Source organism: Quercus lobata, chromosome 3 (genome assembly GCF_001633185.2).
Source record: "Quercus lobata isolate SW786 chromosome 3, ValleyOak3.0 Primary Assembly, whole genome shotgun sequence".
Classification (NCBI taxonomy): domain Eukaryota; kingdom Viridiplantae; phylum Streptophyta; class Magnoliopsida; order Fagales; family Fagaceae; genus Quercus; species Quercus lobata.
In genome coordinates this window covers 58,087,350-58,114,555 of record NC_044906.1, presented here as the reverse complement: position 1 = coordinate 58,114,555, position 27,206 = coordinate 58,087,350, and the positions used below count along the sequence as shown (strand labels likewise).

Sequence of the window (27,206 nt, the reverse complement as noted above, 5' to 3'; positions counted from 1 at the left end):
TAATTTTTAGAGGAAAAGAGGGGTAATTTGGTTTCTCGATACTAAATTGTGTTAGATTTAACATCAATTGTGTTAGATTTAACATCAAAATAAAAATGTAGGGAACATCAAAATAGAGTTATAACTTTAATTCTATAAATTTTATTTTAAAAGATATAATTTTGACTTATGTTGTTCTTAATGATTGCTTTCTATCATCACATCAAGACACCAGTTGGTTTTGGTGTAAGTAGGAATCGAATCCCAAATCTCTTATTGGACAACAAGATACTTTATTAGTTAAACTAATTAGAACTCATATAATTCTAGAAAGTTAAGTGTGATGAGGTAAAAGGTTATCGTGGATAATTCTTTTTTTTTTTTTTGGTTGAATTGTGGATAATTCTAGAAAGTTAAGGGTTTGTCTGGATAGTTTATTTAACTGAAATTAAATTTTTTTTATTGAAAGTATAGTAGATAAAAGTAAAAACTAATTGAAATAGTACAGTGAGATCCATGAATAATATCAAAAAGTATAGTGGAAGTCATGAACAGTAGTAAAAATAAGTTGAATAATAACAAAAATAAACTAAGTATGCGTTTGGATTTAGATTATTTTCTTGTGCCTCTTGCACTGTTCATGGGACATGAACACTACATTTAGGGCAATGAAGAGTAGCTGCATGTGATCAATAACTTTTTTTTAATTATTTTTCATTTTCAATTTTCAATAAAATAAATAATATTCAAACGAATCTGAATAGTAAAATAAGTTCACTTTCAACTCTGAGCCCAAACGCAACTTAGGTGCAATGGGGTGAAAGATTATCACGGAAAAAAGTAATTTGACCTCTCACTCACTCAATCAATCAATCAATCAATCAATCCTTAACATCCAAGAGGTGATTATTGGATTCCAAAAAATTGGTCCATTGACCTGGTAGGCCTAAAAGTCCTCCGAAGTTGTAAAAGAGTAGTAATTCCAAACCGTAAACCTTACTGGAAACTTCCCTGCTCCCTCACTTCCTCTAATATCCCTTTTTGCCTTAACCTTCGTTATTTCATTCATCCATTCACCACCTTCACTACCACTCCTGTAAACCCTTCCCTCCAAGCCATACCATCCCAGTATAAAAAAAAAAAAACCTGAAACCGCATGGACGCGTACCAACAGTCTCAGATGTACATGAATATGAGGCCGCCACAGCCACCACTTCCGCCATCCACGTCGGATCCCCACCACCACCACCACCACCACCAACAATTCCAGCCGCAAAGGCCACAAGCCCCGTGGTTCCCCAACCAATTCCAGTACCACCACCCTTCCCAGTCCCCGTCGCCTCCGCCACAGTGGCCACCACCTCCTCCTCCTCCTCCTCCTCACTCCGACCACCTCCCTCCTCCTCCTTCTTATCCTCCACCTCCACCTAACCCTTATCCTACGCACCCCCCCGTCCACCACAGCCAGTTCCCTCCTCCTCCTCCTCCTCCTCGTCCACAGCTCCCTCCTCCTCCTCCTCCTCTGCCACCTCATTCCCAGGTCCCTCAGTCTTATCCTCAGGCCAATCAGGTACTTCCTGCTTTCTCTTTTAAAGTCTTTTTGTCGTTTAGCCTTTCGTTTTGGTTTTATTCTAATCTTGCCTTTGTGATTCTCTTTCTAGGGTTTTAGTTTTCTTTGCCATTTTTTTTTTTAATAATGCTATGTATGTTAAGGAGTCTGTCATTTATATCTATCAATCTCTATACTTGCATGTTAGATAAATTGATAATGAACTTTATTGAGCTGTGATTAGTTGCCATTTTTTTGATGGTAGATTTGTTAGTTCTTTTAGTTGAATCGTAAGTAATTTCTCATATTGACTGGTTTTTAACTCATAATCTTGTTTTGTAGGAATGGGGCACTTCAAATTGGGGTCAACAACAAACTTATAATTATCCTGGTAAGTTGTTGCATACAAGTTTATTCGTCATTTTCACATGGAAATGTATTGCTTTTTTTATTGTTTGTCATGTTCCTTCGACCAAAAATTGTGGAATTATCCTGGTAAGTTGTTGCATACAAGTTTATTTGTCATTTTCACATGGAAATGTATTGCTTTTTTTATTGTCTGTCATGTTTTCCTTCGACCAAAAATTGTGGAATTATCCTGGTAATTTGTTGTATACAAGTTGTTTCACCATGTTCACATGGAAATGCATTGCTTCGTTATTGTTCACCATGTTTTCCTTTGACCAACTTGCAAGTTAATGGAAAACATAAATTTTGGTGTCAAATTTGGGCCCTTTGAGTAACTTCACTATTGGATTGTCTCAAGTCTTAACTCTGCATCTGGACTGATGTGTCGGTAGCTTGTTCTGAAATGACTGAATGATAGTTGTTCTGTTTTGAATGAAATTGAGAAGGTGAAGGCTGCATCATTTGAGATGAGCGTCAGTGATGTATATAACATGCGTGACTGCTAAATTGGCTTCTCTTTAGTTGGGTTGATATCTGTGGTTTTTAAATTTGTAATTGGTTACGTAGAAATGAATGATTGACATATTCTGGTACCCCTTCTTTTCTTAAGTTTTAGGGGTATGCAATGTGTTTAAGGTGTTGATGGTGAGCATATGCACTGCACCAATGTTATCAGAATTTCTAGATGTCCCTGATTTGATGTAGGACAAATAGGGAAAGGGAAATTTGTCTTTGTGTGCTTGGGGTGGAATTAGGGTTAGGAGAACTTGTGGGTCTAAAGTTTAGTATTGTGAAAGATTGTGTTTTCGTGGTTGTGTTAGGAATTAATAAGTGGTTTGATGAGTTTTTTAATGTTTATGTGGTAGAAGGAAGTATGTGGGGTTTTAGTTTTTTGATAGGTAAAAGAGAGGGCTTGATTATTAAAGTGGTGATGGTCATCATACACGTTACTTTTTATAGGTTCTCACAGTGAGAATCCTATTTATCAAAAAAGAATTTCTAATCACAATAACCAATACATATAAGTGGTTTGACATGCAATTTGTTAGACTCTTAATGTGAAACAATTATCTAGTTTTGCTACTTATGGTTTGAGTGTGAGCCATATCTTACCTTTTTAGTAATACTTTTATTAAGTTTATCTCAAATTGAGCATCCCCTTCTGTATGTCAATGAAATTGGCTTTAACTTTTCATGATTTTTATAATGACAGTCCTTAGCAATGAAGAAGATTGGGCTGCTAGGGCTAGAGCATGGGCAGATGCTAAAACTGCAATGGACAATCAGCATTCACAGTCTCAATTTACACCAGCTGGCAGGATAGAAGACCAAAGTCATTATTATGATCAGTACCCACAATCTGTTGATTCTCATTATTCGGATATTCAAAATCAAGCTCATCCTGCATCAAGCTATCAACAGTTTCCAGTATCAGGTGTGCCTCTACTCTGGCCATCAGTACTTCATACCCAGGAGAATGCATTCAGTTCTGAACCATTTTCTCATGTTCCAGATGCACATCTGCCTTACAGTGTTAGAGACGGGACTTTGGCTGGAGATTCAAGTGCTATGTTTCACCAACAAGGAAATATGCCCGCAAGTTCATCTGTTCATCAGCAGGAGGTACCTTCTAGTTATTCTTCTATTACAGGTAATAATTCACTAGCATATTGAGCTTGCATGTGAAACTTGTTTTGAAGAAATGCTGCTATTACTAATTAATTCTATATTTCCAATTCTGTCATTAATCCATAATTGGGTACTTTCATAGAGCAATCATTGAAGCGCATGAATTTTTTGACTTTCAAGACTCTTATCTGCATGTATGTTATATTTAATTGGAATTTCCTTTCACCTTTATTTTTGGTGGGTTTTGGAGATGGGGTGATGTTGGTTCTCCTGCTGTAGTTCCTTCTATCACTCCGTCCCTTTTTTAATATGGTTATTGGCTAGTGGTTGTTTAGCAGATATCTAAGCTGTGGTATGAAGTGTTTCTTTCTCAAAGTTTGTTTGAAATAATAGTTCTCTGTTACTGTCCTAAACACTTGTGACATTTTCTTTTATGGACAAAACTTAGGTACAATACATTAGGTGCTGTTCGTTAAGTTCTTCTCTTAAGATTTGACCATATAGCTACTTAATTAAAAAATCCACTTCTATCCTATGAGAAAAAATCCACATGGCAGAATCTTAAAAAGGGAATCTAAGTAATAGCACCTAAATACTGTATTTAAGTTCTGCCCTTCTTTTATTGAATGATTTGCATTAATTTTAGTTCTCTTTGTGCTCTGTGTGATTCATGCTCTCTTCTTTACATGCAGTTTTACAATTGGAAATTCTTGTAGAATAATTTATACCAGTGATATCATGTTATCTAGTGCATTGTGATGTTTTGCATTGACATACTCTTCTGCAGGTCTACATCCCATATGTGGATTCCTTTTTGTTACAATAATTTAATAATTTTACTTATTAAAAAAAAAAAAAATTTAATAATTTGACAATTTTTATTTTGTAAAAAGCATTGAGTTTGTTAACTGGCATTATATTAGAACATCCAAAGTTGTGAAGACTGATCTTTGTTCCTAGAAAAAAATTATCCATGTGGAATTGACTCAGCTAGTGATGAAGAGTTATGAATGTATGGAATAATGGTGCATTAGTGTTTTATTTATTTATTTATTTTAAATTTTAAATTTTAAATTAATTTTTTTTTTTAAAAAAAAAGGGAAAATTGCTGTGTTTGATGCATGGCAATGTAAATGGTCATACAGATTATAGAGACCTGCCTTCTTTTATAATTATTTTATGTTTGTGAGGCCTGTTGGGAAGTGGATTTGTGCCAATTTTTTTTAGGTGTTGTATTCAGCTTGTGCAAGAATAGAGAGGAAAGATATGTGGTGAAAGTTGAGCAAAATTGGCTGTTTTAGTGTTTGATCATAGTATGAGCTGCTAAGAGGGTCTTACCCTATTAGATTTTCCATGGAAGGCAATATGGTGCGTGAAGGTTCCTTCGAGGGTAGCTTTGTGGACTGCGTCATTGGGGAAGATTTTAACTATAAACAAGCTTGTAAAATGGGTTATGCCTTTAGTGAATCATAATTAAAAAAAAAAAAAAAAGTGAATCATAGTTGTATGTGTAAGTAATGTGGTGAGATTGTTGATCATTTGTTGTTGCATTGCTCAATAGCAAGGGAGCTATGAGCCTTTGTCTTTGTAATTTTTGGAGTGAAATGGGTTATGCTGAAGACTGGTTTTTGAATTGCTTCATTGCTTTTGTTGTAGTCCTAAATCTTTCAGTAGTCGAGTATACAATGTGGTGCCATTGTGCTTGATGTGGCATATTTGGTGGAAGAGGAAAATGAGGATTTTTGAGGGGCAAGAGTTGTCTGTAGAGAGATTGAAATCTCAGTTTGTTTGTTCTCTTTCTTTTGGATATCTTTGGATAGGGGTAGACCTCCAACTTTGTACGATTTTATTGACTCTTTTGTACTCTTGACTACTAAGGCTCTGTTTCTGAGTTCATAAGAGAATGGAATGAAATAATTATAAGGGAATAGAAAGGAATGGAATGTACTTAAGTAAAGGAAAGGAATGGAATTAAGTAACCTTGATTGGATGTTTTAAAATAAAGGAATGGAAATGAATGAAAATGAATGGAATGTAAGTAATCTTGTTTAAGAGTATCGTGGAGGGAATGGAATTGAATTATTTTATGACAATATTACTATTAAACCTATATTTTAAAATAAAGGATTGAATATATAGGGGCATTTTGGGAGTTTTAGTAAAAAAATTATTAATCCATTCCCTCCCATTCCTTCCAATTTTGGTGGGAATAAAAATTTGAGGTTTTAAGGGAATAGAGAGGAATGAGTGTTCCTTTTTAACCATTCCATTCCCTCCCACTTAAACTCCCAAACAAGGGAATGAGCTTTCCATTCCCTCCATTTAAACTCCCAAACAAGGGAAGAGAAGAATATTTTAAAATTATTCTTTTTATTCTATTTCATTCCCTCCTTCCAAATGAGGCCTAAGGGGATCTTCTGGGTATATATTTAATATACTCCATCTGTCCCATTTTTTTATATTCTTTGACTTTACACTTATAAAAGAAATTATTTTATGTTTCAAATTTAATTACAACTTTTGCTGTAATTATGATGAGAAGCAGTGTAAGCTTCTATTGGCCTACATAAGAGAATTTCATTAGAGGATGGTTACTTCACTTGACTTTCAATCACATCAAAATTTGAAGTCTAAAAAAGCCAAGATTTGTCTGCATTACCCTTATGTTTGTGATTCTTGATAGCCGTTTGAACTTCAATCCCCCATAACTCCACCCAATACAGGCACGTGCACACACTGACACTTTTTCTTGTTTGCTTTTTGACTACTCACTTAATTGGCAGGTAAAGAAGATACTGCAGATCAAAATCAGCAGTCATACAAACTGTTGCCTCCTCCAAATTCCTCAGCTCAGGAGGGACAGCACCATGTGCATCCACTGCCTGCACCCTTCATGTATGGCAATCAGTCAGCTGATTCCACAGTTAATCCTGCTGATCAGCCTTTGGATTTTGTGCCTAGGTTTAACCATGATTATGATTCACACATGCAATCCAGTTATGCTCATCATGATTCAGTTGGACCTGTAAGAGGTGTTGACCCTGTTGCAGCAGGGCAATTAAATAATTGGACTCCCCCTGTTACACCTGGTTTGGTTTATCCTTCAATTTCTCCAGATATTGCATCAGGGGCACAGGTCTTATTCTGGCTTTCTGAGTTGTCCTTCAATTCTAGACTCTAGACTCTAGAACCTTCGTATCAAAGAATTTGCTGACATTTGTTTCATGTAGCAGCATGATCCTTCCATAGCCATGCATTCCTCCATTCCTGCACATGCTGCACCACCATTTGGAAGATTCCCTGGACCAGGTCAGCCTACAATTCCATCTGGTGGTGCACCCTTTGCCCTAAGTGCTGGAACTGCACTTCATCCTACAACAGCCTTCTCTGCTGATGCATATGGAATTTCAACTATTCCTGAACGCCCTAAAAAGGTAATTTTGTAAGTGTTAATGCTTTAAAAGTGGCATAGCTGTTATTGAATTTATTTCACTATTTAAAATGTTTTGGAATTATTGCCAGCCGTCAGTGCCTAATTGGATTAAAGAAGAAATAAAGAAAGCAGTCATTACAACTTCTGTAGACCATCTTAAGGAGGAAACACAATCCAATGAGGATGAAGGCATTGATAAATCTTTTGGGAAGGCTGATCAGGCAGATAGTAAAAGCGTTGATTCTTCTAGGTCAACTGAAGAAGATGATGATGATGAGGTTTTATTTTACCTGTTTTGCCTTGTGATTCTCCGTTGTTTATTTATATTAAAAAAGACTCCCTTGCTTTCCCCCTCCCTCCCTCCCTCCCTCTTTGGTTTAGGGTTTTTTTTTTTTTTCCCCTTTATAATATAGTTATTGGTTGCACTCATTAGTCTTTTGTTATTGATTTTCCATAATTGCTCTGCAGGATTACGTGGAAGCAGCAAGAACTGCAGCAATTAACCAGGAAATAAAACGTGTTCTAACTGAAGTTCTTTTAAAGGTTACAGCTGCTGAGAGTGACGTTTGTCTTTTTTAATTTCTTTCTACCATAGTGCTAACTTTAATGTTTTTTATTAGGTTACTGATGAGCTGTTTGAGGAAATTGCAACTAAAGTTCTTAGTGAAGATGATCTAACAGCTGATGGTAATTGTATCATGACCTCTTAACTTTTCTGTCAGTTTCTATATATCTTTGACGCTGGATTTGAAGTTCTCTGACTCTGCCATTTAAAAAAAAAAAATGACTATGATGTGATTTTTTGTTGTTATAGTTGACCAGAACACTGTCACTTCCAATCATAAGGTATCGCCATCATCTCACCCAGCAGTCGCAGTTCCTAAGCCATCTGCAAAAGTTCTAATTCCCACCCTAGCAAAGGATTCTGACACTAGAAGTGTCAGTGAAAAATCTAGTACCAGTTCCCCAGGAAATATTTTAGGTCTTGCAAATTATGCTTCTGATGATGATGATGGAGATGATGAAATCAAGAGCTCCAGTGTACCAAATTCTAATCCTGTTCTTCAGCAGTCAAGCATTGAAAAGCTTTCAGAAGATGCACATGGTGCCGCTGAGAATGGAATTTCTAAGGTAGAACTGAAAGAGGACAATAGAAGTCAGAAAACAAAGGAGAGCAACAATGGTGATACTGTTAATGAGATGAATAATAATAGGGTGGATAGAGATATGGGACACTCATATTCTTCCAAAGTGGTTTCTGAAGATACTGATGACGGAATTAATGTTAGTGGAAAAATGCTAGATGGAACCAATTCCTCTAGATCGAAGAACACTGCAGGAGTAATGGAATCTGAACATCCTGAAGAGTATGTCAATGTCAAGAGAGCATCAACAGATGATCCCCACCACAGTGAAATGAGAAGGAAGTTAGATAAAAGTGATCGACATGAGAGTAAAAAGAGTTCTGGGAAAGATGGTGGTAAGATAAGGTCAGATGAGAATGGAGATGAACGCAGGAGACAAGATGAAAGGCATTCAAGAAGGGAAAAAGAAGATGATGGGTCAAAGGAGAGAAAGAAAGATCAAAGTTCTAAGCCTAGGGAAAAAACAAAGGATTCTGAGTCAAGAAAAAGGTCTGACCGTCTTGAGGTCAAGGATGACAGAAAAGAAACAGAGAGGCTTCATAGAGCTAGTGCTAAAGAAGATACCAAAAGAAAACAAGAACGCAGAAAGGATGAGGAGGAAGATAGATCAAGACATAAAAATGCAAGCGATTCAAGCAGGCACAAAAGAAGGCGTTCTTCTTCCATCAGCAGTAAGGGTAGAAACAGTAAAGACAACTCAGTTAGTCATGCCAATGATTCAAGTGATGACACCTCAGACAATTCTAAAAGGTTCACCATTAAAATCTTCTGATTCTGCCTCTCTTCTTTCTGTTTTGTTATATGGTCCTTATACATGATCATATACTGCAGGAAGCAGCAATCGAGAAAACGTCACTCATCACCATCACCTGTCAGGTCTAGGAGAAGGTATGTATTTATTAAGATCTCTTTACTTTTTATCCAGGTTTACATTGTGAAACATCAAGGGAGTGTTTGGACATCCTATGAATATCAAATTGAGCCCATATTTTAAGTAGCACTAAAAACTCTGTTCAATGTTTACATCCAGCATATTACTTAATTTATGTGCAAATTCTTTTGTGGTTTCAAATTGGGAAGTTAAAGGTACATTTATTAGTGGTAATACACATTCAATTTTCAGTAAAGGTTTATTTTTTAAATTCTATTTAAAGCCAGATTTATCATTAATTTATGATATCAATCATGTTTTCTGTGGAGGCAGCTAGTGGTGCAATCTTGCATGGAGATACATTATAATGAAAACAGAATTATTGGTCTCAGTTTTTTGTTATCCGATTTGTACTTATAAAAAAAGAAGTTTTTGTTATTTGATTTGTGAGAGTTGTGAGGTTTGTGCTATAACACTTTCTTTATGCCTAGTTTTAAATGAATAAGACCTAGTTGAGTTGACTTAACCATTTTCTTATATCTTATATATTTGTTAATTCTGCATAAGGTGTTGTCAAATCTCTCTCTTTCCCATACATATTCTCTCGCCCCTACCTCTCTATTTTTATTTGGTTGCAAGTGGTGACCCATGCCCTTCTGTTTATATATAAACACTCAACATTAATCTTGAAATTCTTGTTATAGCTGTTCAATTATAGACCTGAAACTTTCATTATTCAAATCTTTATTTGAGTGGATGAACACTTCAGGGAAAATTTTCTTCTTCAATTTACTTGAAATGCTTGTTCTTTGTTATTTTTTTTCTTAGTTTCTGGTGTATATCTTGTATGGAGTGGACTGTTTTTAAAAAATAGACCGGACAAAGAACTGGAAAATAGAGTGGCTCTCAGTTTTCTGGTTCAACCAAGGTTGGTGATAGAACTGGTGATGTCAAAAATAAAATAATTTAATTAATAATTAGTAAATAATTCTATATTAACTAAACAATTAATAATAATATTTACCAAAAAATTCAAAAACTTAAAAACAATTTTGTAAGTGAATCCTAAATCTTATTAAATTTAAGAGAGTGGAAATAACAAAACACTAACTATAAATAACCAAATTATCATTAGAAATATAATATATATTTTTAATTCAATACATATATTCTAACTGTCCAAATAAAGAAAATGTGGCCAACAATAAATCCTCATTTATTTTAACCAAAAACAAATATATAACAAATGGTTATATTTAAAAAATATTAAACAAATACAGTATCATCCTAGTCTCCACCCTCCATTCCCACTCGCTCCTTTCCAATGGCCAATATAAAGCCACCCACAATAAGACTTTAGGTTAACTTCTTTTTAATTTCTAGAGATGCCACAATTGTTTCTTTGAACGTCACAGTGCACAGATGCACTCCACAAAGCATGCTGGTAAGCCACCACCACTATGGAAGTTGTGGGATTGTCACCACTGAGAAAGGTGTTGCCAATTAACAGATCCAAGAAATCTCTGGTAATAGCAGTTGATTCTCCTCTGGATCGACTCTCCAAGTGATGGTAGAGTCCATGCAGTTGGGATTGACTGTGATTTTCTTGATAAGGAGGGCGAGACTATACTGACTCTCCACTGGATCCTCTTCACTTTAGGTTATCTGATATTTTCTTAGTTATCACTCTCCCTTGTCAACCTGTTTGACCTGTCCAGTTTTCGGTTTTGATGATTCTACTGTAAATTCTACGGTTCTCAGTGATTGTGAGATATTTCCAATTTTTATTGATAATTGGACTGGAATACTAGCTGGTTCACAGTTGAACGGGTCAAACTGGTGGGTCCAGTCATTGAAACCATGGTTATGCCCCTTTTGCACTTTTTACTGAAATAATTTACTTAATATAAAAAAATTTCTCATTATAGGCATGAGGCCAGTTTCCCCCTTATCATTTTAGAGGACGCTCTTTATTTTTTGGTGAATTTGGGGTGTTTCTTTAATCAATTAATCTCTTATTATTATTATAATTTCTACCACTCTTGGTGCTACTGATTATGGTTTTACCTTTTCACTGCATTCTTCTACTTAAAAATTGATCATCATAAATTTAGTGATATGGTCAGGTATGGACAACATTATATCTACAGTTACGTCATTTCATTTTGATGCATCTGGCACGTGTATGTGGTTTATTCTGTCTGATAATAAATGGACAATTTGTTTTATTGGTAATTATACACGCACGTTTGAGTTTTAAACTTATGACGTCACCCTCACCTTGCTCTTACAAGGGAAGGAGGTGTCATTTGTGCTTGAGGCTAAAATATATGGACAGTTGCAAGTGAGTGCAATTCTTAGTAAATGTGAAAGCTGGATTCTATGGAGCAAATTTCTCATGTTTTCATTTGATTGTTAAGCCAAAAATCCTCAGTAGGTGGATCTACAATTCTTGTCCTGGATTTGGCAACATGCTCCCATTTTTCGTTTTGGTGTTTTAATTATATATCTCCAGTCTTATATAATTAGAAGCATAATATTTTTATGCTAACTGGAAGCTGCTTATCAAGTTTGACTATGCAAAAGGTTGAACATTTCTCCTCTGAATACGTTTAACTCACCAAATCAGTATGATGGGTGTTTTCATTTCTAGACAAGTTTCGCGGTCCCCACATAGCAAGCATTCTCAGCGCAGGCATTCTCCCTACTCTTCTCTTGATACCACCAGGTATGTTGTCTCTTAAATTAAGATTGTGTTATTTTTGTGACACACACACCCATCATCATAACAATAAGCAAATCAGGTGAAAGTGTTAGGCTTCTGAATTTTATCTCTTAACATCATCTAGTCTATTTATGCTATGAATTTAAATGCAGGGGAAGAAGGTCAAGATCCAGATCTCCTGTTCGACGGCATAGATAATTGAAGAAAAGGAAGATTATGGGCTTTGATGGGAATTTCTGGTGGAAATATTTTCTAGATCAGCCTTGAAGCTCGAGTTGCACTCGTAAATCTGGTGCGCATCAGGGGTTAAATGATGTACTTGGTTGACATCATGTGGGTGTATGTGAGGGAACTTGAATGAGTCCTGGTATCCTGTAATCTTTAGTTGGTAGTATAATTGCATGAAAATTACATTTTAGACAGGTTAATGATGCATCAAGGTAGGCAGATGTCTATCTCTTAGCTTTCCTACTTCTGGAGAAATTTGTATTCCAGTTTTGTGGTCTTTAGGATTGCACTTTTTTTAGTGTTTATCATTTGTAACTGTATCTACAGCGTGGAAGGCATTCCCAGAGGTTTTTGGTTATTGTATTTCCATTTTATTTTGATTTGTTATGTTCTTAAAAATTGTTCTTGAAGGAGAAAACCAACATTATATGTGTGTGCGTGTGTGTGAGATTAGGACAGGACATTTTTTTAAGAACAAAACACAAAATTTGTTTTGATTCACAATCATAATAATCTTTTCATTTATTATTTTTTTGGGCTTCAAAATGTCTTTTCATTCAATTTCAGTAGCAATTACTACATCCATTTTTGCGACCCATGGTCCACGCCCTACCCAAAACCCCTTTGACCCAACGTCCCTGTACTTTCATTTTCTCCAGTCTCCCCTCACCCACCTCTGCAACACTACAAGGCCTAAAAATGAAATGAGAAATAATTATTAGGAAATAGTTTACATATATTTCATTGTATGAGAATTTTGTCGTTCCCCCCTCATTATTCGAGAGAAAGTAATCAAATTATTCTTTTATCCTTGTATTTTTAAATCCAAATGTAAAGCCTCCATAAACACGAAAGGAGGGTGATCATAGGCAATAAAAGATTCTGGTTGCCTAAAACCAATTCAGGCAAGGGCATCAGCGGCCTCTAACTTCCCTGTAGCAGTGCTGGTCTCGGCTTCCTTAAAAACTTGGACAATGGCCTTGCAATCAGCCACAATAGACTGGGCTAGTAACATTGGTAGCAGATACAAAGAACAATGACTTCAAAAGCATCCACATTGAGAATGAGCATAATGGTAAAAGTAAAAAGTATATACTTATTTGCCTTCCATCTCCTTTTATAAATTCCCTTACACATACAAAATTGAATATATCATCTCATTTCATTCATCAATAATTTATTCATTCTATTCTTCTATGACCTCTATGAAGATATTGCCTCAAAATTGCACATATTTTAGCATTCACCGAACACAAACTGCTGTGTTTCAATTAAATTTGTGTTTTTAAAACACAAGTTCAAAAATTCACAATTTTAAAATGATTTTACAGAAAGTGTAAGACAGTGTGCAACAAGAAATGTGTAAAAAGATTTTTTTTTTTTTAGGAACTATGTAAAAAGATTTTTTTTTTTGGGTGTAAAAAGATTTAGTATTAGTTTTTAGGTAGAGAAGATTCGAACACATTATTTTGTCAAATACAAGAGCTATTTAGTAAAAAACAAGGGTCGTTACCGAATTTTAAATCCGCTCTATCCCTTAAACAAAAACAATGCTAGGATCACAATATAATACACAGCTTTATTCACTCATGTGCCAAATTGTGCGTGGAGTTATAGACCTACTAATTTTTCTTTATCACTCACGAGTATCAGAGTTGTGATAAAAGTGATGTATTTTATACCATTTTTCCGTCGGCAAAAAAATCTGTATGTCTCTAACTTAGTTGATGCAGTTCGATTATTCAATTGAAAGGAAAAAAAGAAGGTTCACTTTTCAATGGAAAGTGGAAACTGACGTGTCCACAACGACAAAGCCCTCACATGGCTCATGGTCTTCCCGGACTTGGCGCTGATAGTCAAAGTACAGTAGTGGCAAGTTCGTTACTAGTGCATTTTGTTTGCTTCAGTTAAAGTTTCATTTCCGTATCTCTCTCTTTCTCTCTCTCTCCCACTAACTCAGCACCGGCTTCATAAATAAACTAAACAAAACAAACCCATCACAAACTTCATTTCATTCTTCTCCATAATACAACAATGAAGGCATGGTTCTTTCTCTTTTCACTTCTCTCTCTACGTTTTTTTTTTTGTTCATATACATTGTTGCTAAGCAGTTTGTTTTTGTTTCACAGGTATTCCAAGTTGGACTATGCTCAGTTTGGCTATCTGGGTTTGTGTTGATTGCTCTCTCCCTCTATGTTACTCAGAGGTTACCTTCTCTCAATGATCGGATCAAAGTGTCAAAACTCAATCTTGGTGATCTGGGAAAACCCAGAATTACCATTTTCTCAGCTCCTAGCCCATTTAATGGCTCTGTTGGGGCTAGGCAGAGTCTAGCTATTCGGTCATGGCTTGCTCTGTCCCCACAAATTTCTGTTGTTCTCTTCAGCCAACATCCTTCTGTTGTTTCCTTCGCTGGTGATTTCGGTTCACGGGTTTTGGTTGAACCCAACATTGATTTCACGTAAGCAAATGAGTTAGTTTTTGATTTCTTTATCCATCAAGTTGATTGACTGCATTAATTTGAAGGCAATTGCTATATGTATAGAGCTTCAATTTGGTATCTTGTGCTGGGCTTCAGAACAACTAGATGAGTTTATATATGGATGTAGTTCCCTCTAGTTGCTAACATAGCAGACTGCTATCTGACTGGGAACAGTATAGTGTTAACATAATGGTGATTAAATTAACTACATCCTAACTGCTTAAGTTTTTGGGATAATTTGTAATTTGTTCTAGTATTATAAATGATTACATTTACCAATTCTTAACAGCTTCCACTTTTAGGATAATTGATATTTTATAAACGGGAAAGTAATTTGTTTTCCAGCAAAAGATTTTGGATACCTTTTTTTTTTCTTTCTGTCAATGAATATAGAAGTTGATATTAAGTACATCAGAAGATTCAAGATAAAAAGCCTTTATGTTTTCTATAATTCCTGGTGGAAAAGGAATTAGACATGTGCTTGACACAGATAGTCTGCTGTGGTTGCTTTAGATTGTTTCTAAGGTTTCATTAAAGACAAAGCAGGAACAGAATCAATCTGTGGTCCAAATATGGTTAAACAAATATGTTTGATAGAAATTTCAGTATTAGGTTCTACATTCAAAGACCCTAGTATATACATAAAACAATTTGGTGTTGATATAAGGATAAACAAATATGGGTTATATAATAATACTCGGGCAAAGTAGTCCATGAGAAGATGTCTGCAGGTAGCATGTTTAAAATAAACTTGATTTTGTTCAATATTATGACATTACTATATAGTTATAATTTTAAAAGCCTGTTGGTGTTCAGATTCTATTGCACAATTAGTTTAACCTTGTGTCATTTTGAACTAAAATTCCCCCATTATGTAATCAACATACCAGAATTTTTTTTTTTTCCTACAAATATGTATTGTTTTAGGAAAGATTTTGTTATTTATTTAATTTGATTTCAAATACATGAAACGTCTAAAAACAATATATCCTGTGAGCAAGTCTACCAGGTGTATGAACTGAATGTCCAGATTCTTATATTATACAATCTTATAGACAATAATGAACAGCATCCTATGAGATTTTCTTTACAATTTTTTATTATTATTATTTTTTATTTTTATAATTAAACTTTACAAAAAACATTTTAAAGAAGATATGAGAAGATATGATAGATAATGGTTATGATTTTGTACTCTTGCATGTTAGTGAACTGTTTCTTGCCTTATTTACAAGGAAAAACGTTGAATACATTGCCTTATGATCTGCCTGTATGTATCTAGGTTTCTTGGTACTCCATTCTTCCATTCCATGATAGCAAGATCGCGGTCATTCACATCAGATATTTTTGTTCTCATCGATCCTGAGACCATTCTTCTCAATGACTTCATTTCCACTCTTAACTATGCTTATGAACTTGACCGTGATTGGCTCCTTGTTGCTTCTTCACGAAATATTTCCCACTTCCCATTCTACTTGGATGAGGCTGGGAAACGTTGGCGAAGAGGGGATGGCAAGTGGATGAGAACCCAGGAGGTACAAAAGAACCTGTTCCAGATTGAAAGTTACTGGGCCATGTGAGACAACTCCATTTAATTGTACTCTGTTCATTCAGTTGCAGGAGATACTATGTCAAAGTTGGCAGTGGAATCATTGTAAAGGGAGAATGCTTATGGCATGGAACAGCGGGGATTTGCCCTTACATACTGGCGTTCTTCCTCCTTTCTTGTATGGGAAAGGGATTCACAACAATTGGCTTATTAATGAGGCCATGTCATCTGATTTCAGGTTTGTGTTTGACTCCAGTTGGACCATCTCAAGTTTCTACCTATATGATCCAGAGCCTTGGTCCAGTGGAGTAGTCGGAAATTCCAAAGTTTCAGGTATTGAGATGAGAAGCTGGGAGTATGTTGGAAATTCCTATATTGGGGCACTGTATGGATCCTTGTTGTATCATGAAGCTAATTATTCTAGCCTTGTAAAACTATTGAAGTGTGACAGAAAATATATTTTCTTCAACCCAACGGAAAACTTTGTTTATCCATATGGATACCGGAGTTCATTCAGATTATGGAAGGAAAGGATCTTGCATCCCTGGAGGAAAAGGAGGATCATGGCTTGTATTGATGGTATTAATTCACTGGAAAAAATACCGGATTGCTCTCTGAAGGATCATATGAAGCTCTCAACACCATTAGAATTTTCATTCTCCTTGGAGTCTCTCCTTCCTTTTATTGCAGACAAGAACAAGACAATTGTTCTTGCAGTTGCTGGATATAGTTACAAGGACATGTTAATGAGTTGGGTGTGCAGGTTACGCCGCCTCCTGATTACAAATTTTATGATTTGTGCTCTTGACCAGGAAACCTATCAGTTCTCTGTCTTGCAGGTATTTCTGCTTCAATGCTGTTCTTTTTATTTATTTATTTATGCACTTTTTTGATAATTAAATTTAATTATTTTGCTAATTGACTTTCTTTTTTATCTAACCAACTTCTTTTGTTGCACGTGTTTATGTACATGCATATGCACATGCAAATAAAATAAGGAATCTAGTGTATTCATCAAGCAGAGTGAGTTTGGTGAACAACATATTGCAGCCAAGTCTGGGGAAACTTGTGTACTATATTACTACGAACACTCTGCTTGATCTCACATCTTGAAGCTTGTTTGTGTTGTTGGGGCTTGGGACTAATCTCCACGTCTTCATATTTTTAATAGAATCTGATGTTTGTAATCATTGTTAAAGCTGTTCTTACTTTAGTGCTGTATCTTCACATAGTAATTGCTCTTCTTCTTCTCTCTCTTTTTTTTTTTTTTTTTTTGGTGGGGGGGAGCTGGTTGGGGGTGGGGGGAATAGCTTCTAATGGGTCCAAATGGAATAGCTGAGTTGTGCCTTGCATTCCATCATTCTGTTGGAAGATTGCCCCTAAGGTGTGTGAAATCTAAATTTAAGTACTTTGTATTTACTGATAGGGCCTGCCAGTTTTCAAGGATCCATTAGCTCCAAGTAACATCAGCTTCAATGATTGCCACTTTGGAACAAAATGCTTTCAAAGGGTGACCAAAGTGAAGTCCAGAATGGTTTTGACGATACTGAAGCTTGGTTACAATGTACTGCTTAGTGATGTGGATGTATATTGGTTTGAAAATCCATTGCCAATGCTTTACACTTTTGGCCCTGCTTTTCTTGTGGCACAGTCAGATGAATACAAAACAACAGGTATACTCTAAGCATATCAAACTTAAAATAATCACTCCTATTCTGATTGGTAAAAGGTACAGAATACAAAAATACTGTTAAGGGAGGAAAATAATAATTTATTGGATAACTTGAATATCTGGTTGACATTGGTGTGATCACTTACAAATCAAATTTCTTATTTTTTTTCTTCTATTGTTTGGTAGGTTTACAGAAATACATGAAGGTTTTTTTATTTATTTATTTTTATTTTTATTCTTCATAGTCGGAAATATTTTTTAGTGGGATCACTTTTTAGTGATTCTTCCATTATGAGGATTAATTTATATTTAGTGTGACATGCTCATCCCTCTTTGCTAATATGCAGGACCAATAAACTTACCTAGGCGCTTAAACTCTGGTTTCTACTTTGCTCGTTGTGATGATTCAACAATTGTTGCTATGGAGAGGGTGGTGAAGCATGCAGCAACTTCTGGCCTCTCTGAGCAGCCAAGCTTCTATGACACGTTATGCGGGGAAGGTGGATCCTATCGTGTGGGTGACAATAGATGTGTGGAACCTGAAACAAATCTGACTGTTTATTTTTTGGACAGAGACCTCTTCCCCAATGGTGCTTACCTAGATCTGTGGAGGAAGAAAAATGTTCAAGCTGCCTGTGTGAAGAAGGGTTGTCTTGTTCTCCACAACAATTGGATTAGGGGGAGACTGAAGAAGCTGGAACGCCAGGTATTGTCAGGCTTATGGGATTATGAGTCTAGTACAAGGATGTGCTTGCAAAGTTGGCACAATTTCAAATTGACAAGCTAATGGGGCCTAGGTGATGCTTTATCATCCTTTATACAAGGCTCACTTTTGGTTTTCACTTCCAAGAAGAGACAAAAATTACTCCAAGAAGAGATACAGATGAAGCCATTCCTTCTTCCATGTTTTTGACTTTGCTGAGCCTTGGTTTCATCACTGCTGCGTATTTGGAAATTATTAATTATAAGAGCCGGCCATGAAAAATAAAATAGAATATACATTTGTCAATGCTCATTGGTGCTAGTATACCTCTGGTATTCCCTGCCAGTGGAATATAATGAAACATTTGGATATATGACATTTGATTGCTGGCTATGATGAAGGGGTGTATTCAGTTGCTGGGGATGGGTTACAATAGAGAAACTAGAAGGAAGAAATACTTGGAAGGAGCTTCCAAGGACACAGAATTTAGAAGAATATCGGGAGTTTCCATATCATTGGACATTAGCCTACAATCAAAGAATATTTTTGTGAGGATAGTTCATGCAGGTGGGCGAGAGGAAGGGTATCAAGATGCGGTTCCTGCATCTCGATTGATGGAAAAATATCCTGGGATGTTTGTTGCCAGGACAGAAGTTTTCACAAATCCACATAAGTCCCACTTACACCCAGAAGAGAATCTCTTGCCTGGTCAGAAATATTATATAATCCCATCCAGGACTGTACAGAAACTGAAGCATAGATACCCAGAGAAGGCCCAAGTCAAAGAAATTTCCAAAGAAGAAGAGTGGGATTCAAAGATCATCATTGATGCAGGTGAAGTAAGTATGAGGAATCTGTTTGTTCCGCAAAAGAATTTTATCTCTCCAGGGAGAGGTGGTCAAAATGTTCAAAGAGAAAAGGTATAAGAAATAAAACACCTTTCGTACCCCCCCTCCCAAAGGCAAAACCATTCAGAGGATTTCCATGGGAGCCCAGCCTAACTTCTGTACAGGAGCTCTCTCCATGACTTAGTTCTATGAGATGCTTCTCCACATGTGGTATGTGGTCTTGCCGAGCAAGTGAATTGCTCATATAAATGTGTTGATTGCATGGAGAAGGTTACAAGAGCTTTTATATGTGCTTTGTGTACATAAGGAGTCTCCTCTTTTGAATAAAATTCTGATTATTTATACAGATTTTTAAAAAAATGCATGGAGAAACCTGAGAGGGAAATGTACTCACTATGATGAATTGAAAGTTCATTATTTTCGGTGCTATAATATGCTTAAGGTTCTGTACCCTAGATTATAGGATTCATCAGTATATTTCTAAACTCTTTATTTATTTATAATATTTATTACTATATTTCTAGACACTACGGATAAATTTTGTCAAAATCTTCTGGTATCCCAAAATTTCACTGGATCTCTAAGTGTTTATTCTTTTTCTTTTTGTTTAATTTTCCTCTATTTGGTTTCATTTTGTTCCTATTGTAGTTCTTATATAACACATATTACTAGTGTTATTCCTTGTCTTCTTATCCTGCTTGTTGCAAAAAATATAAAATGGAGTATTTAACAAAAATTGTTATGCAGTGAAATTCATCAATTCTTATTAGCTTAAGCTTTTGAGATTAGTGGTATTTTATCATAGTATTAAAGTAGGAGCTTAAATTTTTGGACCAAGAGGTAGTTTATCTAGTAAAATTAAATTTCTGCCTAGGATGAAAGCCTAGTGGCTATGACTTGGCTTCCTAGTGTACTAGCTTCTACTAACTAGCTCATCTCATTTAGGAATTGTTCTCTTGTACCATAGTTTGAAATATGGTCCTGCAGCATGGCTCCAAGGTCTGCCTATATTAATTTATCTGAGTTCCAAGAAACGTAAAAGTAGTCCAAATATACGGAAATTTTGTTAAGAATTTAGATCATTATTTAATACCAAGTTTTACTGGATTTTAATGACATGCAGTTTAAAGATGCTTAGCAACAGTGATCACAATGGTTTCTCTTTGTGAATAAAGTAGGGTTTTAGCAATGATAACAATGTTGAGATGGTACTTATTTAACTGCTCCCAGTGTCTTCAAAATAAAACTTCAAAAACTACATTCTTAGCTCTACTGGCCATTGAACCCGCTTGCTCTGCACCGTATATAGAGCATGAGCTTGATGAAATCAACTTGTAGTTTAGAGATTACTACTGTCTCTGATAACAACAGTTATCCGCAAAGCACCATACTGCTGCTGAAACCCTTTATGTGACTATGTCATAGTTGTACATAAGTCGAATAGAAAACAAAGAGGATTGTCTAAACAGGAATGAATGAAACTTAGATGCTGTCTGACAGTCATTCCTCTTGACTTTAACACAGTATTTGGAGGCTAAAACAGAAATAAATAGATACCTCATCTTACCTATCAGATACTTGAACATATTCCTTGCTAGATTGATAACATACCATGTAACATTTATGGATGTCATATCTTCTTAGTCCTTAATTTCCAACATATGTAATGTTTCGAATGACAATTTTAGACAGTTATAGCTACTATATATTGGTAGCTTTCATATATATATATATATATGGGTGTGTGTGTGTGTGTGTGTGGTCCTTTAAAAGGTGCTCGATATATAGGTATATCACACAGTGTAGGATATTAAGAACGGTTTTTGAACACATTATGCAAGAAAACCAAATTTGTTACTCAGTTCCAAATATATAGCGACACTTGACTTCCATATGGAGGAAAGCATGTTAGCTCAGACAAGGACATTATTCTACAAATCACTGGAAAAAAAAGTTTTTGTAATTTAATTAATCACACAGGTAGCTTAAAATCTTTTGAATGTACGCTCACAAAATATAAGACAAAAGCTTGGTCAAGATCCATGTATAGAGAACAGAAAGAATAGCACCAACCGGAATTGTCACAGCCCAAGAAACCACAATCTCCCTCACTGTTTCCGCTCTAACACTGTTAAGTCCTCTTGCAAACCCCACCCCCATGACTGCACCCACTAGAGTATGGGTTGCTGAGATGGGTAGTCCCAGCTTTGATGCAAATAGAACCACAGAGGCTGCAGCAAACTCCGCTGCAAATCCCCTAGTTGGTGTGAGTTCTGTTATTTTCTTCCCAATTGTTGCAATCACTCTATACCCCCATATTGCAAGCCCTGCAACAATACCAAATCCTCCCCATGCAAGAACATCAAGTGGAATAACAATCTCAGTTCCACTGGCACCTCCTTGAAGTATGGATAATGCAGCAGCCAGAGGACCTATTGCATTGGAGACATCATTTCCTCCATGGGCAAATGACATGAAGCAGGCTGATAGTACCTGCATGTACCCAAAGACCCCATATACTATCTCTAGCTGGGTACCCTTTGGACCTGCAATATCAGAGAGAAACCCTATATTTTTGCTGGGGATGGTTTCCTCTTTTGGCTCTGCTAGTGATGTAGTTGGCTGAAGAAGGAGATGGCCTAGCTGTTTTCGGATAATCCTGTTTACAAGGACTGCCCCAGCAGTTCCGAAGGCTAAAGCCTGAGTCGTTGCCAAAGGCAAGCTCTTGCTAAGAGGGAAGGCTGCAAAAGAGATTCCAGTTACACCAGCAAACACAGCAACTGGTGCAGCTGCAGCTGCAGCTTGTCCTGGATTTGGAGCACTGTACACAAACTGGAAAAGAAATTAGGATTGTAAGAATGTAATTATTTTGTCAATAACTCATGTTTCAATGAAAGCTAATAGCTGCTTATACATACTTTATGATTAAGGAGTATCTTCTTTATGTTTGGCTTGTGCCGCTTGTTGAAAGTTATAACGAGGAAGCATAAGGTACAACAAGTCACCCACAATGCTTATGGATTATGATTTTTTTTAGGAGTCTTAAGATTCAAGCCTCTTGTCATTTGATATATAATTTTTTTGTTGTTGACAAAGTATCTCCATACAATGCCTAAAATGACTCCAGGTTTCAAAGTCAGCAAACTAAGGAGCAGGATTTATGCTTCCTTACAGAAGCGCTGTCAGCAGGTTAGTCAAGGTAAATCCACATAGGGTGTAAGGCAGTGAGCTTCTTATTATCTAAGTCCCAGAGATTGAGAACATACCCTACGGATGCATTTGTAGACAAGAAATGACACCAGTGCTCCCATTATCGGTGAGATCACCCATGAAGAAATCACCCTTGCCAGTGAACTCCAGAAAACGGCACCAACTCCTCCATATGCAAGTCCAAATCCGACCATTGATCCTACAATACAATGTGTGGTAGAGACCGGCCATCCGTAATATGATGCAACCTGCATAACACCCGATAAATAATTATAAATCAAAGACTAGAGTTCAACTGTAAAACTAAAGAGAAGTCGTATTTAGCATATCCCATGTGACCTAACAAGCAAGTAAACCTAAGAGCAAAATTTCTAATTTAGAGAAGTCTCTATGTTGATCTGGTGAGTAATGCTGAAATGTACAAATTTTATAATGTTTTGTGAGTCAGGAAGCGATTGACTATTATGCAGTTGCAATAACTATTTATCATGAAATTTTAGGATGTTCATCCTCCTTCGTTGCCATTAGTTCTGGATATTCATTCTATGGAAAAGGAACTATAGAAAGGAATACAAGTTTAATCAAGAATTTAGTAGAATGTTATTCAAACCCGGGGTCTCTGGTACAAATGCCAGTGTTGAATGTTGAAAATTATATTCTACTTTCATAAAGTTCAAAGATATATTTTCTTTTTTCTCCATTTCTTAAAGATATCATACATGCAGCTTTGGAGAAATCAATCTGCAATTCATATCCAAAATAGTGACTTGCAAGGCCACGATGAGATTATGAAACTCCTAGCTCCCTTGGAGGAATTTTGAATAGGGACATATCTTGCTAAGAAAAACAAGCTGTACTAAGCAACTTGTTTAGATCATTTAACCAAATTTCATTGTTATTTCTGTCTGTCTTCAGATGTAGATCTCAAGGAATTTTTCATGCTGATGATTTCAAGGGAAGAAAAATGCATCTTAGTATCAGGATGCTCCTTTCTATGGTCTTTGCCTATAAATAGTATACTAAAAATATATACAAATGCCCTCAGATGAAAGAAATTGTAAACTATTTTAGTCTGTTACTAAAGAAACTTTATATTCTTAAGATCCAAATATCTTTAAAGGTAGATACATTTTTTTAATGGAAATTGAAAGGAAATGCTCATTTAAGGAATTTCAGACATAGCTGGAAGACTAGCACCACATTACCTTCGGTATAATAAACTCCTGTGCACACACATATAAATAGAAACGAATATCTAGCATTCAACTACTGTGTTTAGTCCCATAGAGAACAGTTTTTATATAACAAAATGTTCTTAGTCACGCATAGTTTTTGTTCCCATTTAGATCTGTGCCCTATCCACAATGACTTATTGATATTATATTCACTTTTTGTCTCGTTGAGTGATTAGTTCCATTAAGTTAAGAGCAAACGAAATGGCCTAAGATAGAATCAACCTAACCAAACTGTTAATAAGTATCTAACGATTAACATAAACAACAACAATGCAGGGAATTGTAATGAACAAAATACTAATATACGATAGAATTTCAACCACCTAATACAATATATCATACTAATTTGAACAAGATACTAATATGATATAGCATGACTGCACGTGTGCAAGCACTTTCAATGATTTGGACAAATATATTCGTATTACTAGGATAAAATTTAGGTTCATTCATTAGATTTTTCAATTAAATTCAAACATAGTTGCATTGACCAATGAAACATGATAAGTATTACATTTCCAATAAGTTTAAATTCAATGTAGTTATGTGTTTACAATCATATACTGTAGACATTAGACTCCCATAATCGTTTATAAGCATTTATAACCTGAAAATATAGCATTGGATTAACTAAATTTCCATTGCCATGTTTGTTTGGTGATAGCCATGTATCATCCCAGAAAGTAAGTAATTAACAACCAACAGAACTTCAAAACTAAATTGCAAAACAGAGTAACATACTTAAAAAACCACAATATATATCGATGTACCTGTAACCAAGTACCAGCGGCAGCCAAAGAAGACAGCAAGCCAGCGAAAAGTAGAGTATCCTTTCCTTGAAACATAGTAGCAACAAGAATACCTTTCTGCATTGTACTTGTCACATGTGTGCCCATCAACAATGCCCCAGAGAACTCCAACACCGCAGCTGTCATCACAGCCTGCCGAAGTGTCAATGCCCCTGAACCCACCGAGGTCCCCATAGCATTGGCCACATCATTGGCTCCAATGTTCCAAGCCATGTAAAACCCAGATAGCAGAGTTACATAAGATAACAGCTTGATCTTCAGGGACAAACCCTCCCCCAAAGATTTCATGAACAGTGGAAGACTTAGAGCCATAAATGCTATACATATAGCTATAGCAGAAGCAGTGCTTGAAGATATATGAAAGGCCTGAGCCATTCCAGGCAAGTCATCCTCATCTTCCTTTGTACTTTTCGCAACTTCATGACGATGATCATTAACTTTGATTTCTTCTTTTTGTTCTTCTTCTCCTTCAGCTTCAGCAAAAGACGATATGCTTGCAAAAGGGTGTATGAATTTAGAGTTTTTTAGCCTCAAGGTGGGAAAGCAAGACTTGGGTGATAGTGCTTGAGGCTTGAGAAATAAAGTCTCCCTCTTGGGGAGTTGGGTTTCATTGGGAACCAAGAGAGACCGATGTTTGGGAAGGTAGAGATGAGAATTATGCAGAAAGAATGCTGCTGCTCCAGATGTATTAGTGTTTCTGGTTGAAGATAAGCAATAAGAGGGAGTCATTTCTCAAAAGATAAGTGGATGAGAGAGTGGAATATTATGGAAGGTTTTATTATTCAGGTAGATTCTTGGCCATGGAGTTTGGTGAAGGGTTAGGTGGTGGAATAGGAATGGAGGACTGTACATTTTGAATTGGATTTCTTTCTTTTTTCCATTTTGATTCTCTTTGTGTGTGTGTGTGTGTGTGTGTGTGGGGAAAGAGAGGTAGAAGTGAGTGGATTTGGCTGCTTGCATTTGGTCGATTGGAACGAGTGGTGGTTATTTTTCTTGAGAGCCCCTCAACCAATCACCACCACAATCCACACGTCCATATTCTGAAAAATTATAAAAGAAAATTGAGAACTGGATATTAGTCTATTAGATAATTTAGATACAATATCCACTGTGACTAGAGAGAGAGAGAGAGAGAGAGAAAAACTGCTTTATCCATAGTTACATACTATTTTCGTTACTTTTATTGCTTAAAATTAAGTGATTAGTTGACTATTAATTAAAAGTTAAGAAAGTAAGATGATTTGCATGAAAATATACTTTATATAGGTGTTTAAGCATGGTATAACTTTTGAGGGAAATCAAGGTTCGAATCTTTCATCTCCACTTAGTGTAACAATTGATTTATAAAAATATGAAATAAAACTTTTGAGAAAAAAATAACCCAAAAAAAAAAAAAATGCATGTGAACAATATAAAATATTTTAAGACGAAGTAAACTTTTGGCTCTTAAAGTTTGGAGTTATTTTCATTTTAGCCCTTTACGTTTCAAAATTTTTATTTTAACTCTTTATATCTTATTCATTTTCAATTTAGCCATTAATGTTTCAAAATTTCCATTTTGGCTCTTTATATTCGGTTTAGTTTTACGTTTGACATTTTATGTTTTAAAATTTTCATTTTTGTGAATGAACAAACAAAAAAACTAAATCAAATGTAAAAGGCTAAAAAATGAAAAAAAATTTGAAACATAAAGGGCATATGAATATGAAATCAAACATTAATTAAAATGAAAACATGACATGTGAGACCAAACTTTTACTATTAACACAAAACTTATGAAGATTAATAAAATAATTTAAATTGGAATAATCATTTTCAAACTTCTAGAAATTTGATAATAGAGTTTCATTTTGAAAAACAACTTTGTTAATAATTTTAATGTACTTAAAACTTATATTCTTATAATGTACCGAGTTTATTGTTTTCTATAAAATAAATAAATAATGTAAAAAAATTGCTGAAAAATAGAAGAAGAATTGAGGTCTTTTTAACACAATTATAATATGGAACATAAAATTTATTATATAAAATTTCATTTTTATTATTAATTTTTTGATGAACTTTTTGAAAAATAAGCTCTTACTTCCTCAGAGAGAGTGAAATCATTGTCCAAGTGACATGATTGACTTTGTTACATTGTTATTGGGCATGCATGTATCCATGGGAAGCCTCATGAACACACTCATTCCATTGAGTCTTATGTTGATGATCCTTTGCATTTGATTTCAATTCGTTTCAGGATCATGGTCGACCCCAAGAGATCTCAGACTAGTGCATCTTCTTCTCATTTCGATGGTAAGGTTTAGTGAATGCCAAGTTGCATCGCCAAGGCACTTAATGATTGTAATGGCCATCGTCGCATCCCTCGCATGCACATTCTGCTAGAGAATTCATTGAGCCTGCCCCGTCCTTGTTTTAGAGTTCTTTTCCAATGTGCACCATGTTACAGAATCCACAAACTTTTTTTTTTCAAACCAAGAATAAGAATAAGTCGAAATAGTACATGGTCCAATATCAAAGTTAAACTATCATTTTCTCTCAAAAGTTAAAATTGATGAGAAATGATAATTATGATTCATAATCTTTAATTTTTTTTCTTTTTTTTTTCTTAAGGGTGACAATATTTAAACTTTAATGGGACTTCAAATGAGAGGTATGTTGTAACCCCACGTGAGAGGCCGCAACTTTGGTTTGGTGGTTCCTTTCTAGCCAAACTGACTTGAATTTGTGA

The 27,206-nt window shown here is 35.5% G+C and overlaps 3 protein-coding genes across 3 annotated transcripts; 2 read left to right on the top strand and 1 right to left on the bottom strand.

Moving 5' to 3' along the window:
- Positions 1-941: 941 nt before the first annotated feature.
- LOC115981147 (transcription elongation regulator 1-like) lies at positions 942-19,217 on the top strand. Its single transcript, XM_031103323.1, has 17 exons — positions 942-1,549; positions 1,871-1,919; positions 3,150-3,371; positions 3,450-3,587; positions 6,349-6,701; positions 6,799-6,999; positions 7,088-7,276; positions 7,467-7,541; positions 7,619-7,685; positions 7,813-8,893; positions 8,975-9,031; positions 11,668-11,755; positions 14,097-14,428; positions 15,732-15,984; positions 16,064-16,837; positions 17,425-17,671; positions 18,018-19,217. Exons 1-17 carry the CDS (start codon positions 1,136-1,138, stop codon positions 18,455-18,457), a joined length of 4,980 nt encoding a protein of 1,659 aa, XP_030959183.1. The 5' UTR covers positions 942-1,135; the 3' UTR covers positions 18,458-19,217.
- Positions 18,770-19,316, top strand: LOC115982463. The gene has a single exon (XM_031105071.1). It carries the CDS (start codon positions 18,796-18,798, stop codon positions 19,297-19,299), a length of 504 nt encoding a protein of 167 aa, XP_030960931.1. The 5' UTR covers positions 18,770-18,795; the 3' UTR covers positions 19,300-19,316.
- Positions 19,317-21,056: 1,740 nt separating this feature from the next.
- On the bottom strand, positions 21,057-25,455 carry LOC115982462 (inorganic phosphate transporter 2-1, chloroplastic). The gene is made up of 3 exons (XM_031105070.1): positions 24,437-25,455; positions 22,488-22,679; positions 21,057-22,053 (listed from the first exon to the last, which is right to left on the bottom strand). The coding sequence occupies exons 1-3, from the start codon at positions 25,202-25,204 to the stop codon at positions 21,229-21,231; spliced, it is 1,785 nt and encodes a 594-aa protein (XP_030960930.1). The 5' UTR covers positions 25,205-25,455; the 3' UTR covers positions 21,057-21,228.
- Positions 25,456-27,206: the final 1,751 nt, after the last annotated feature.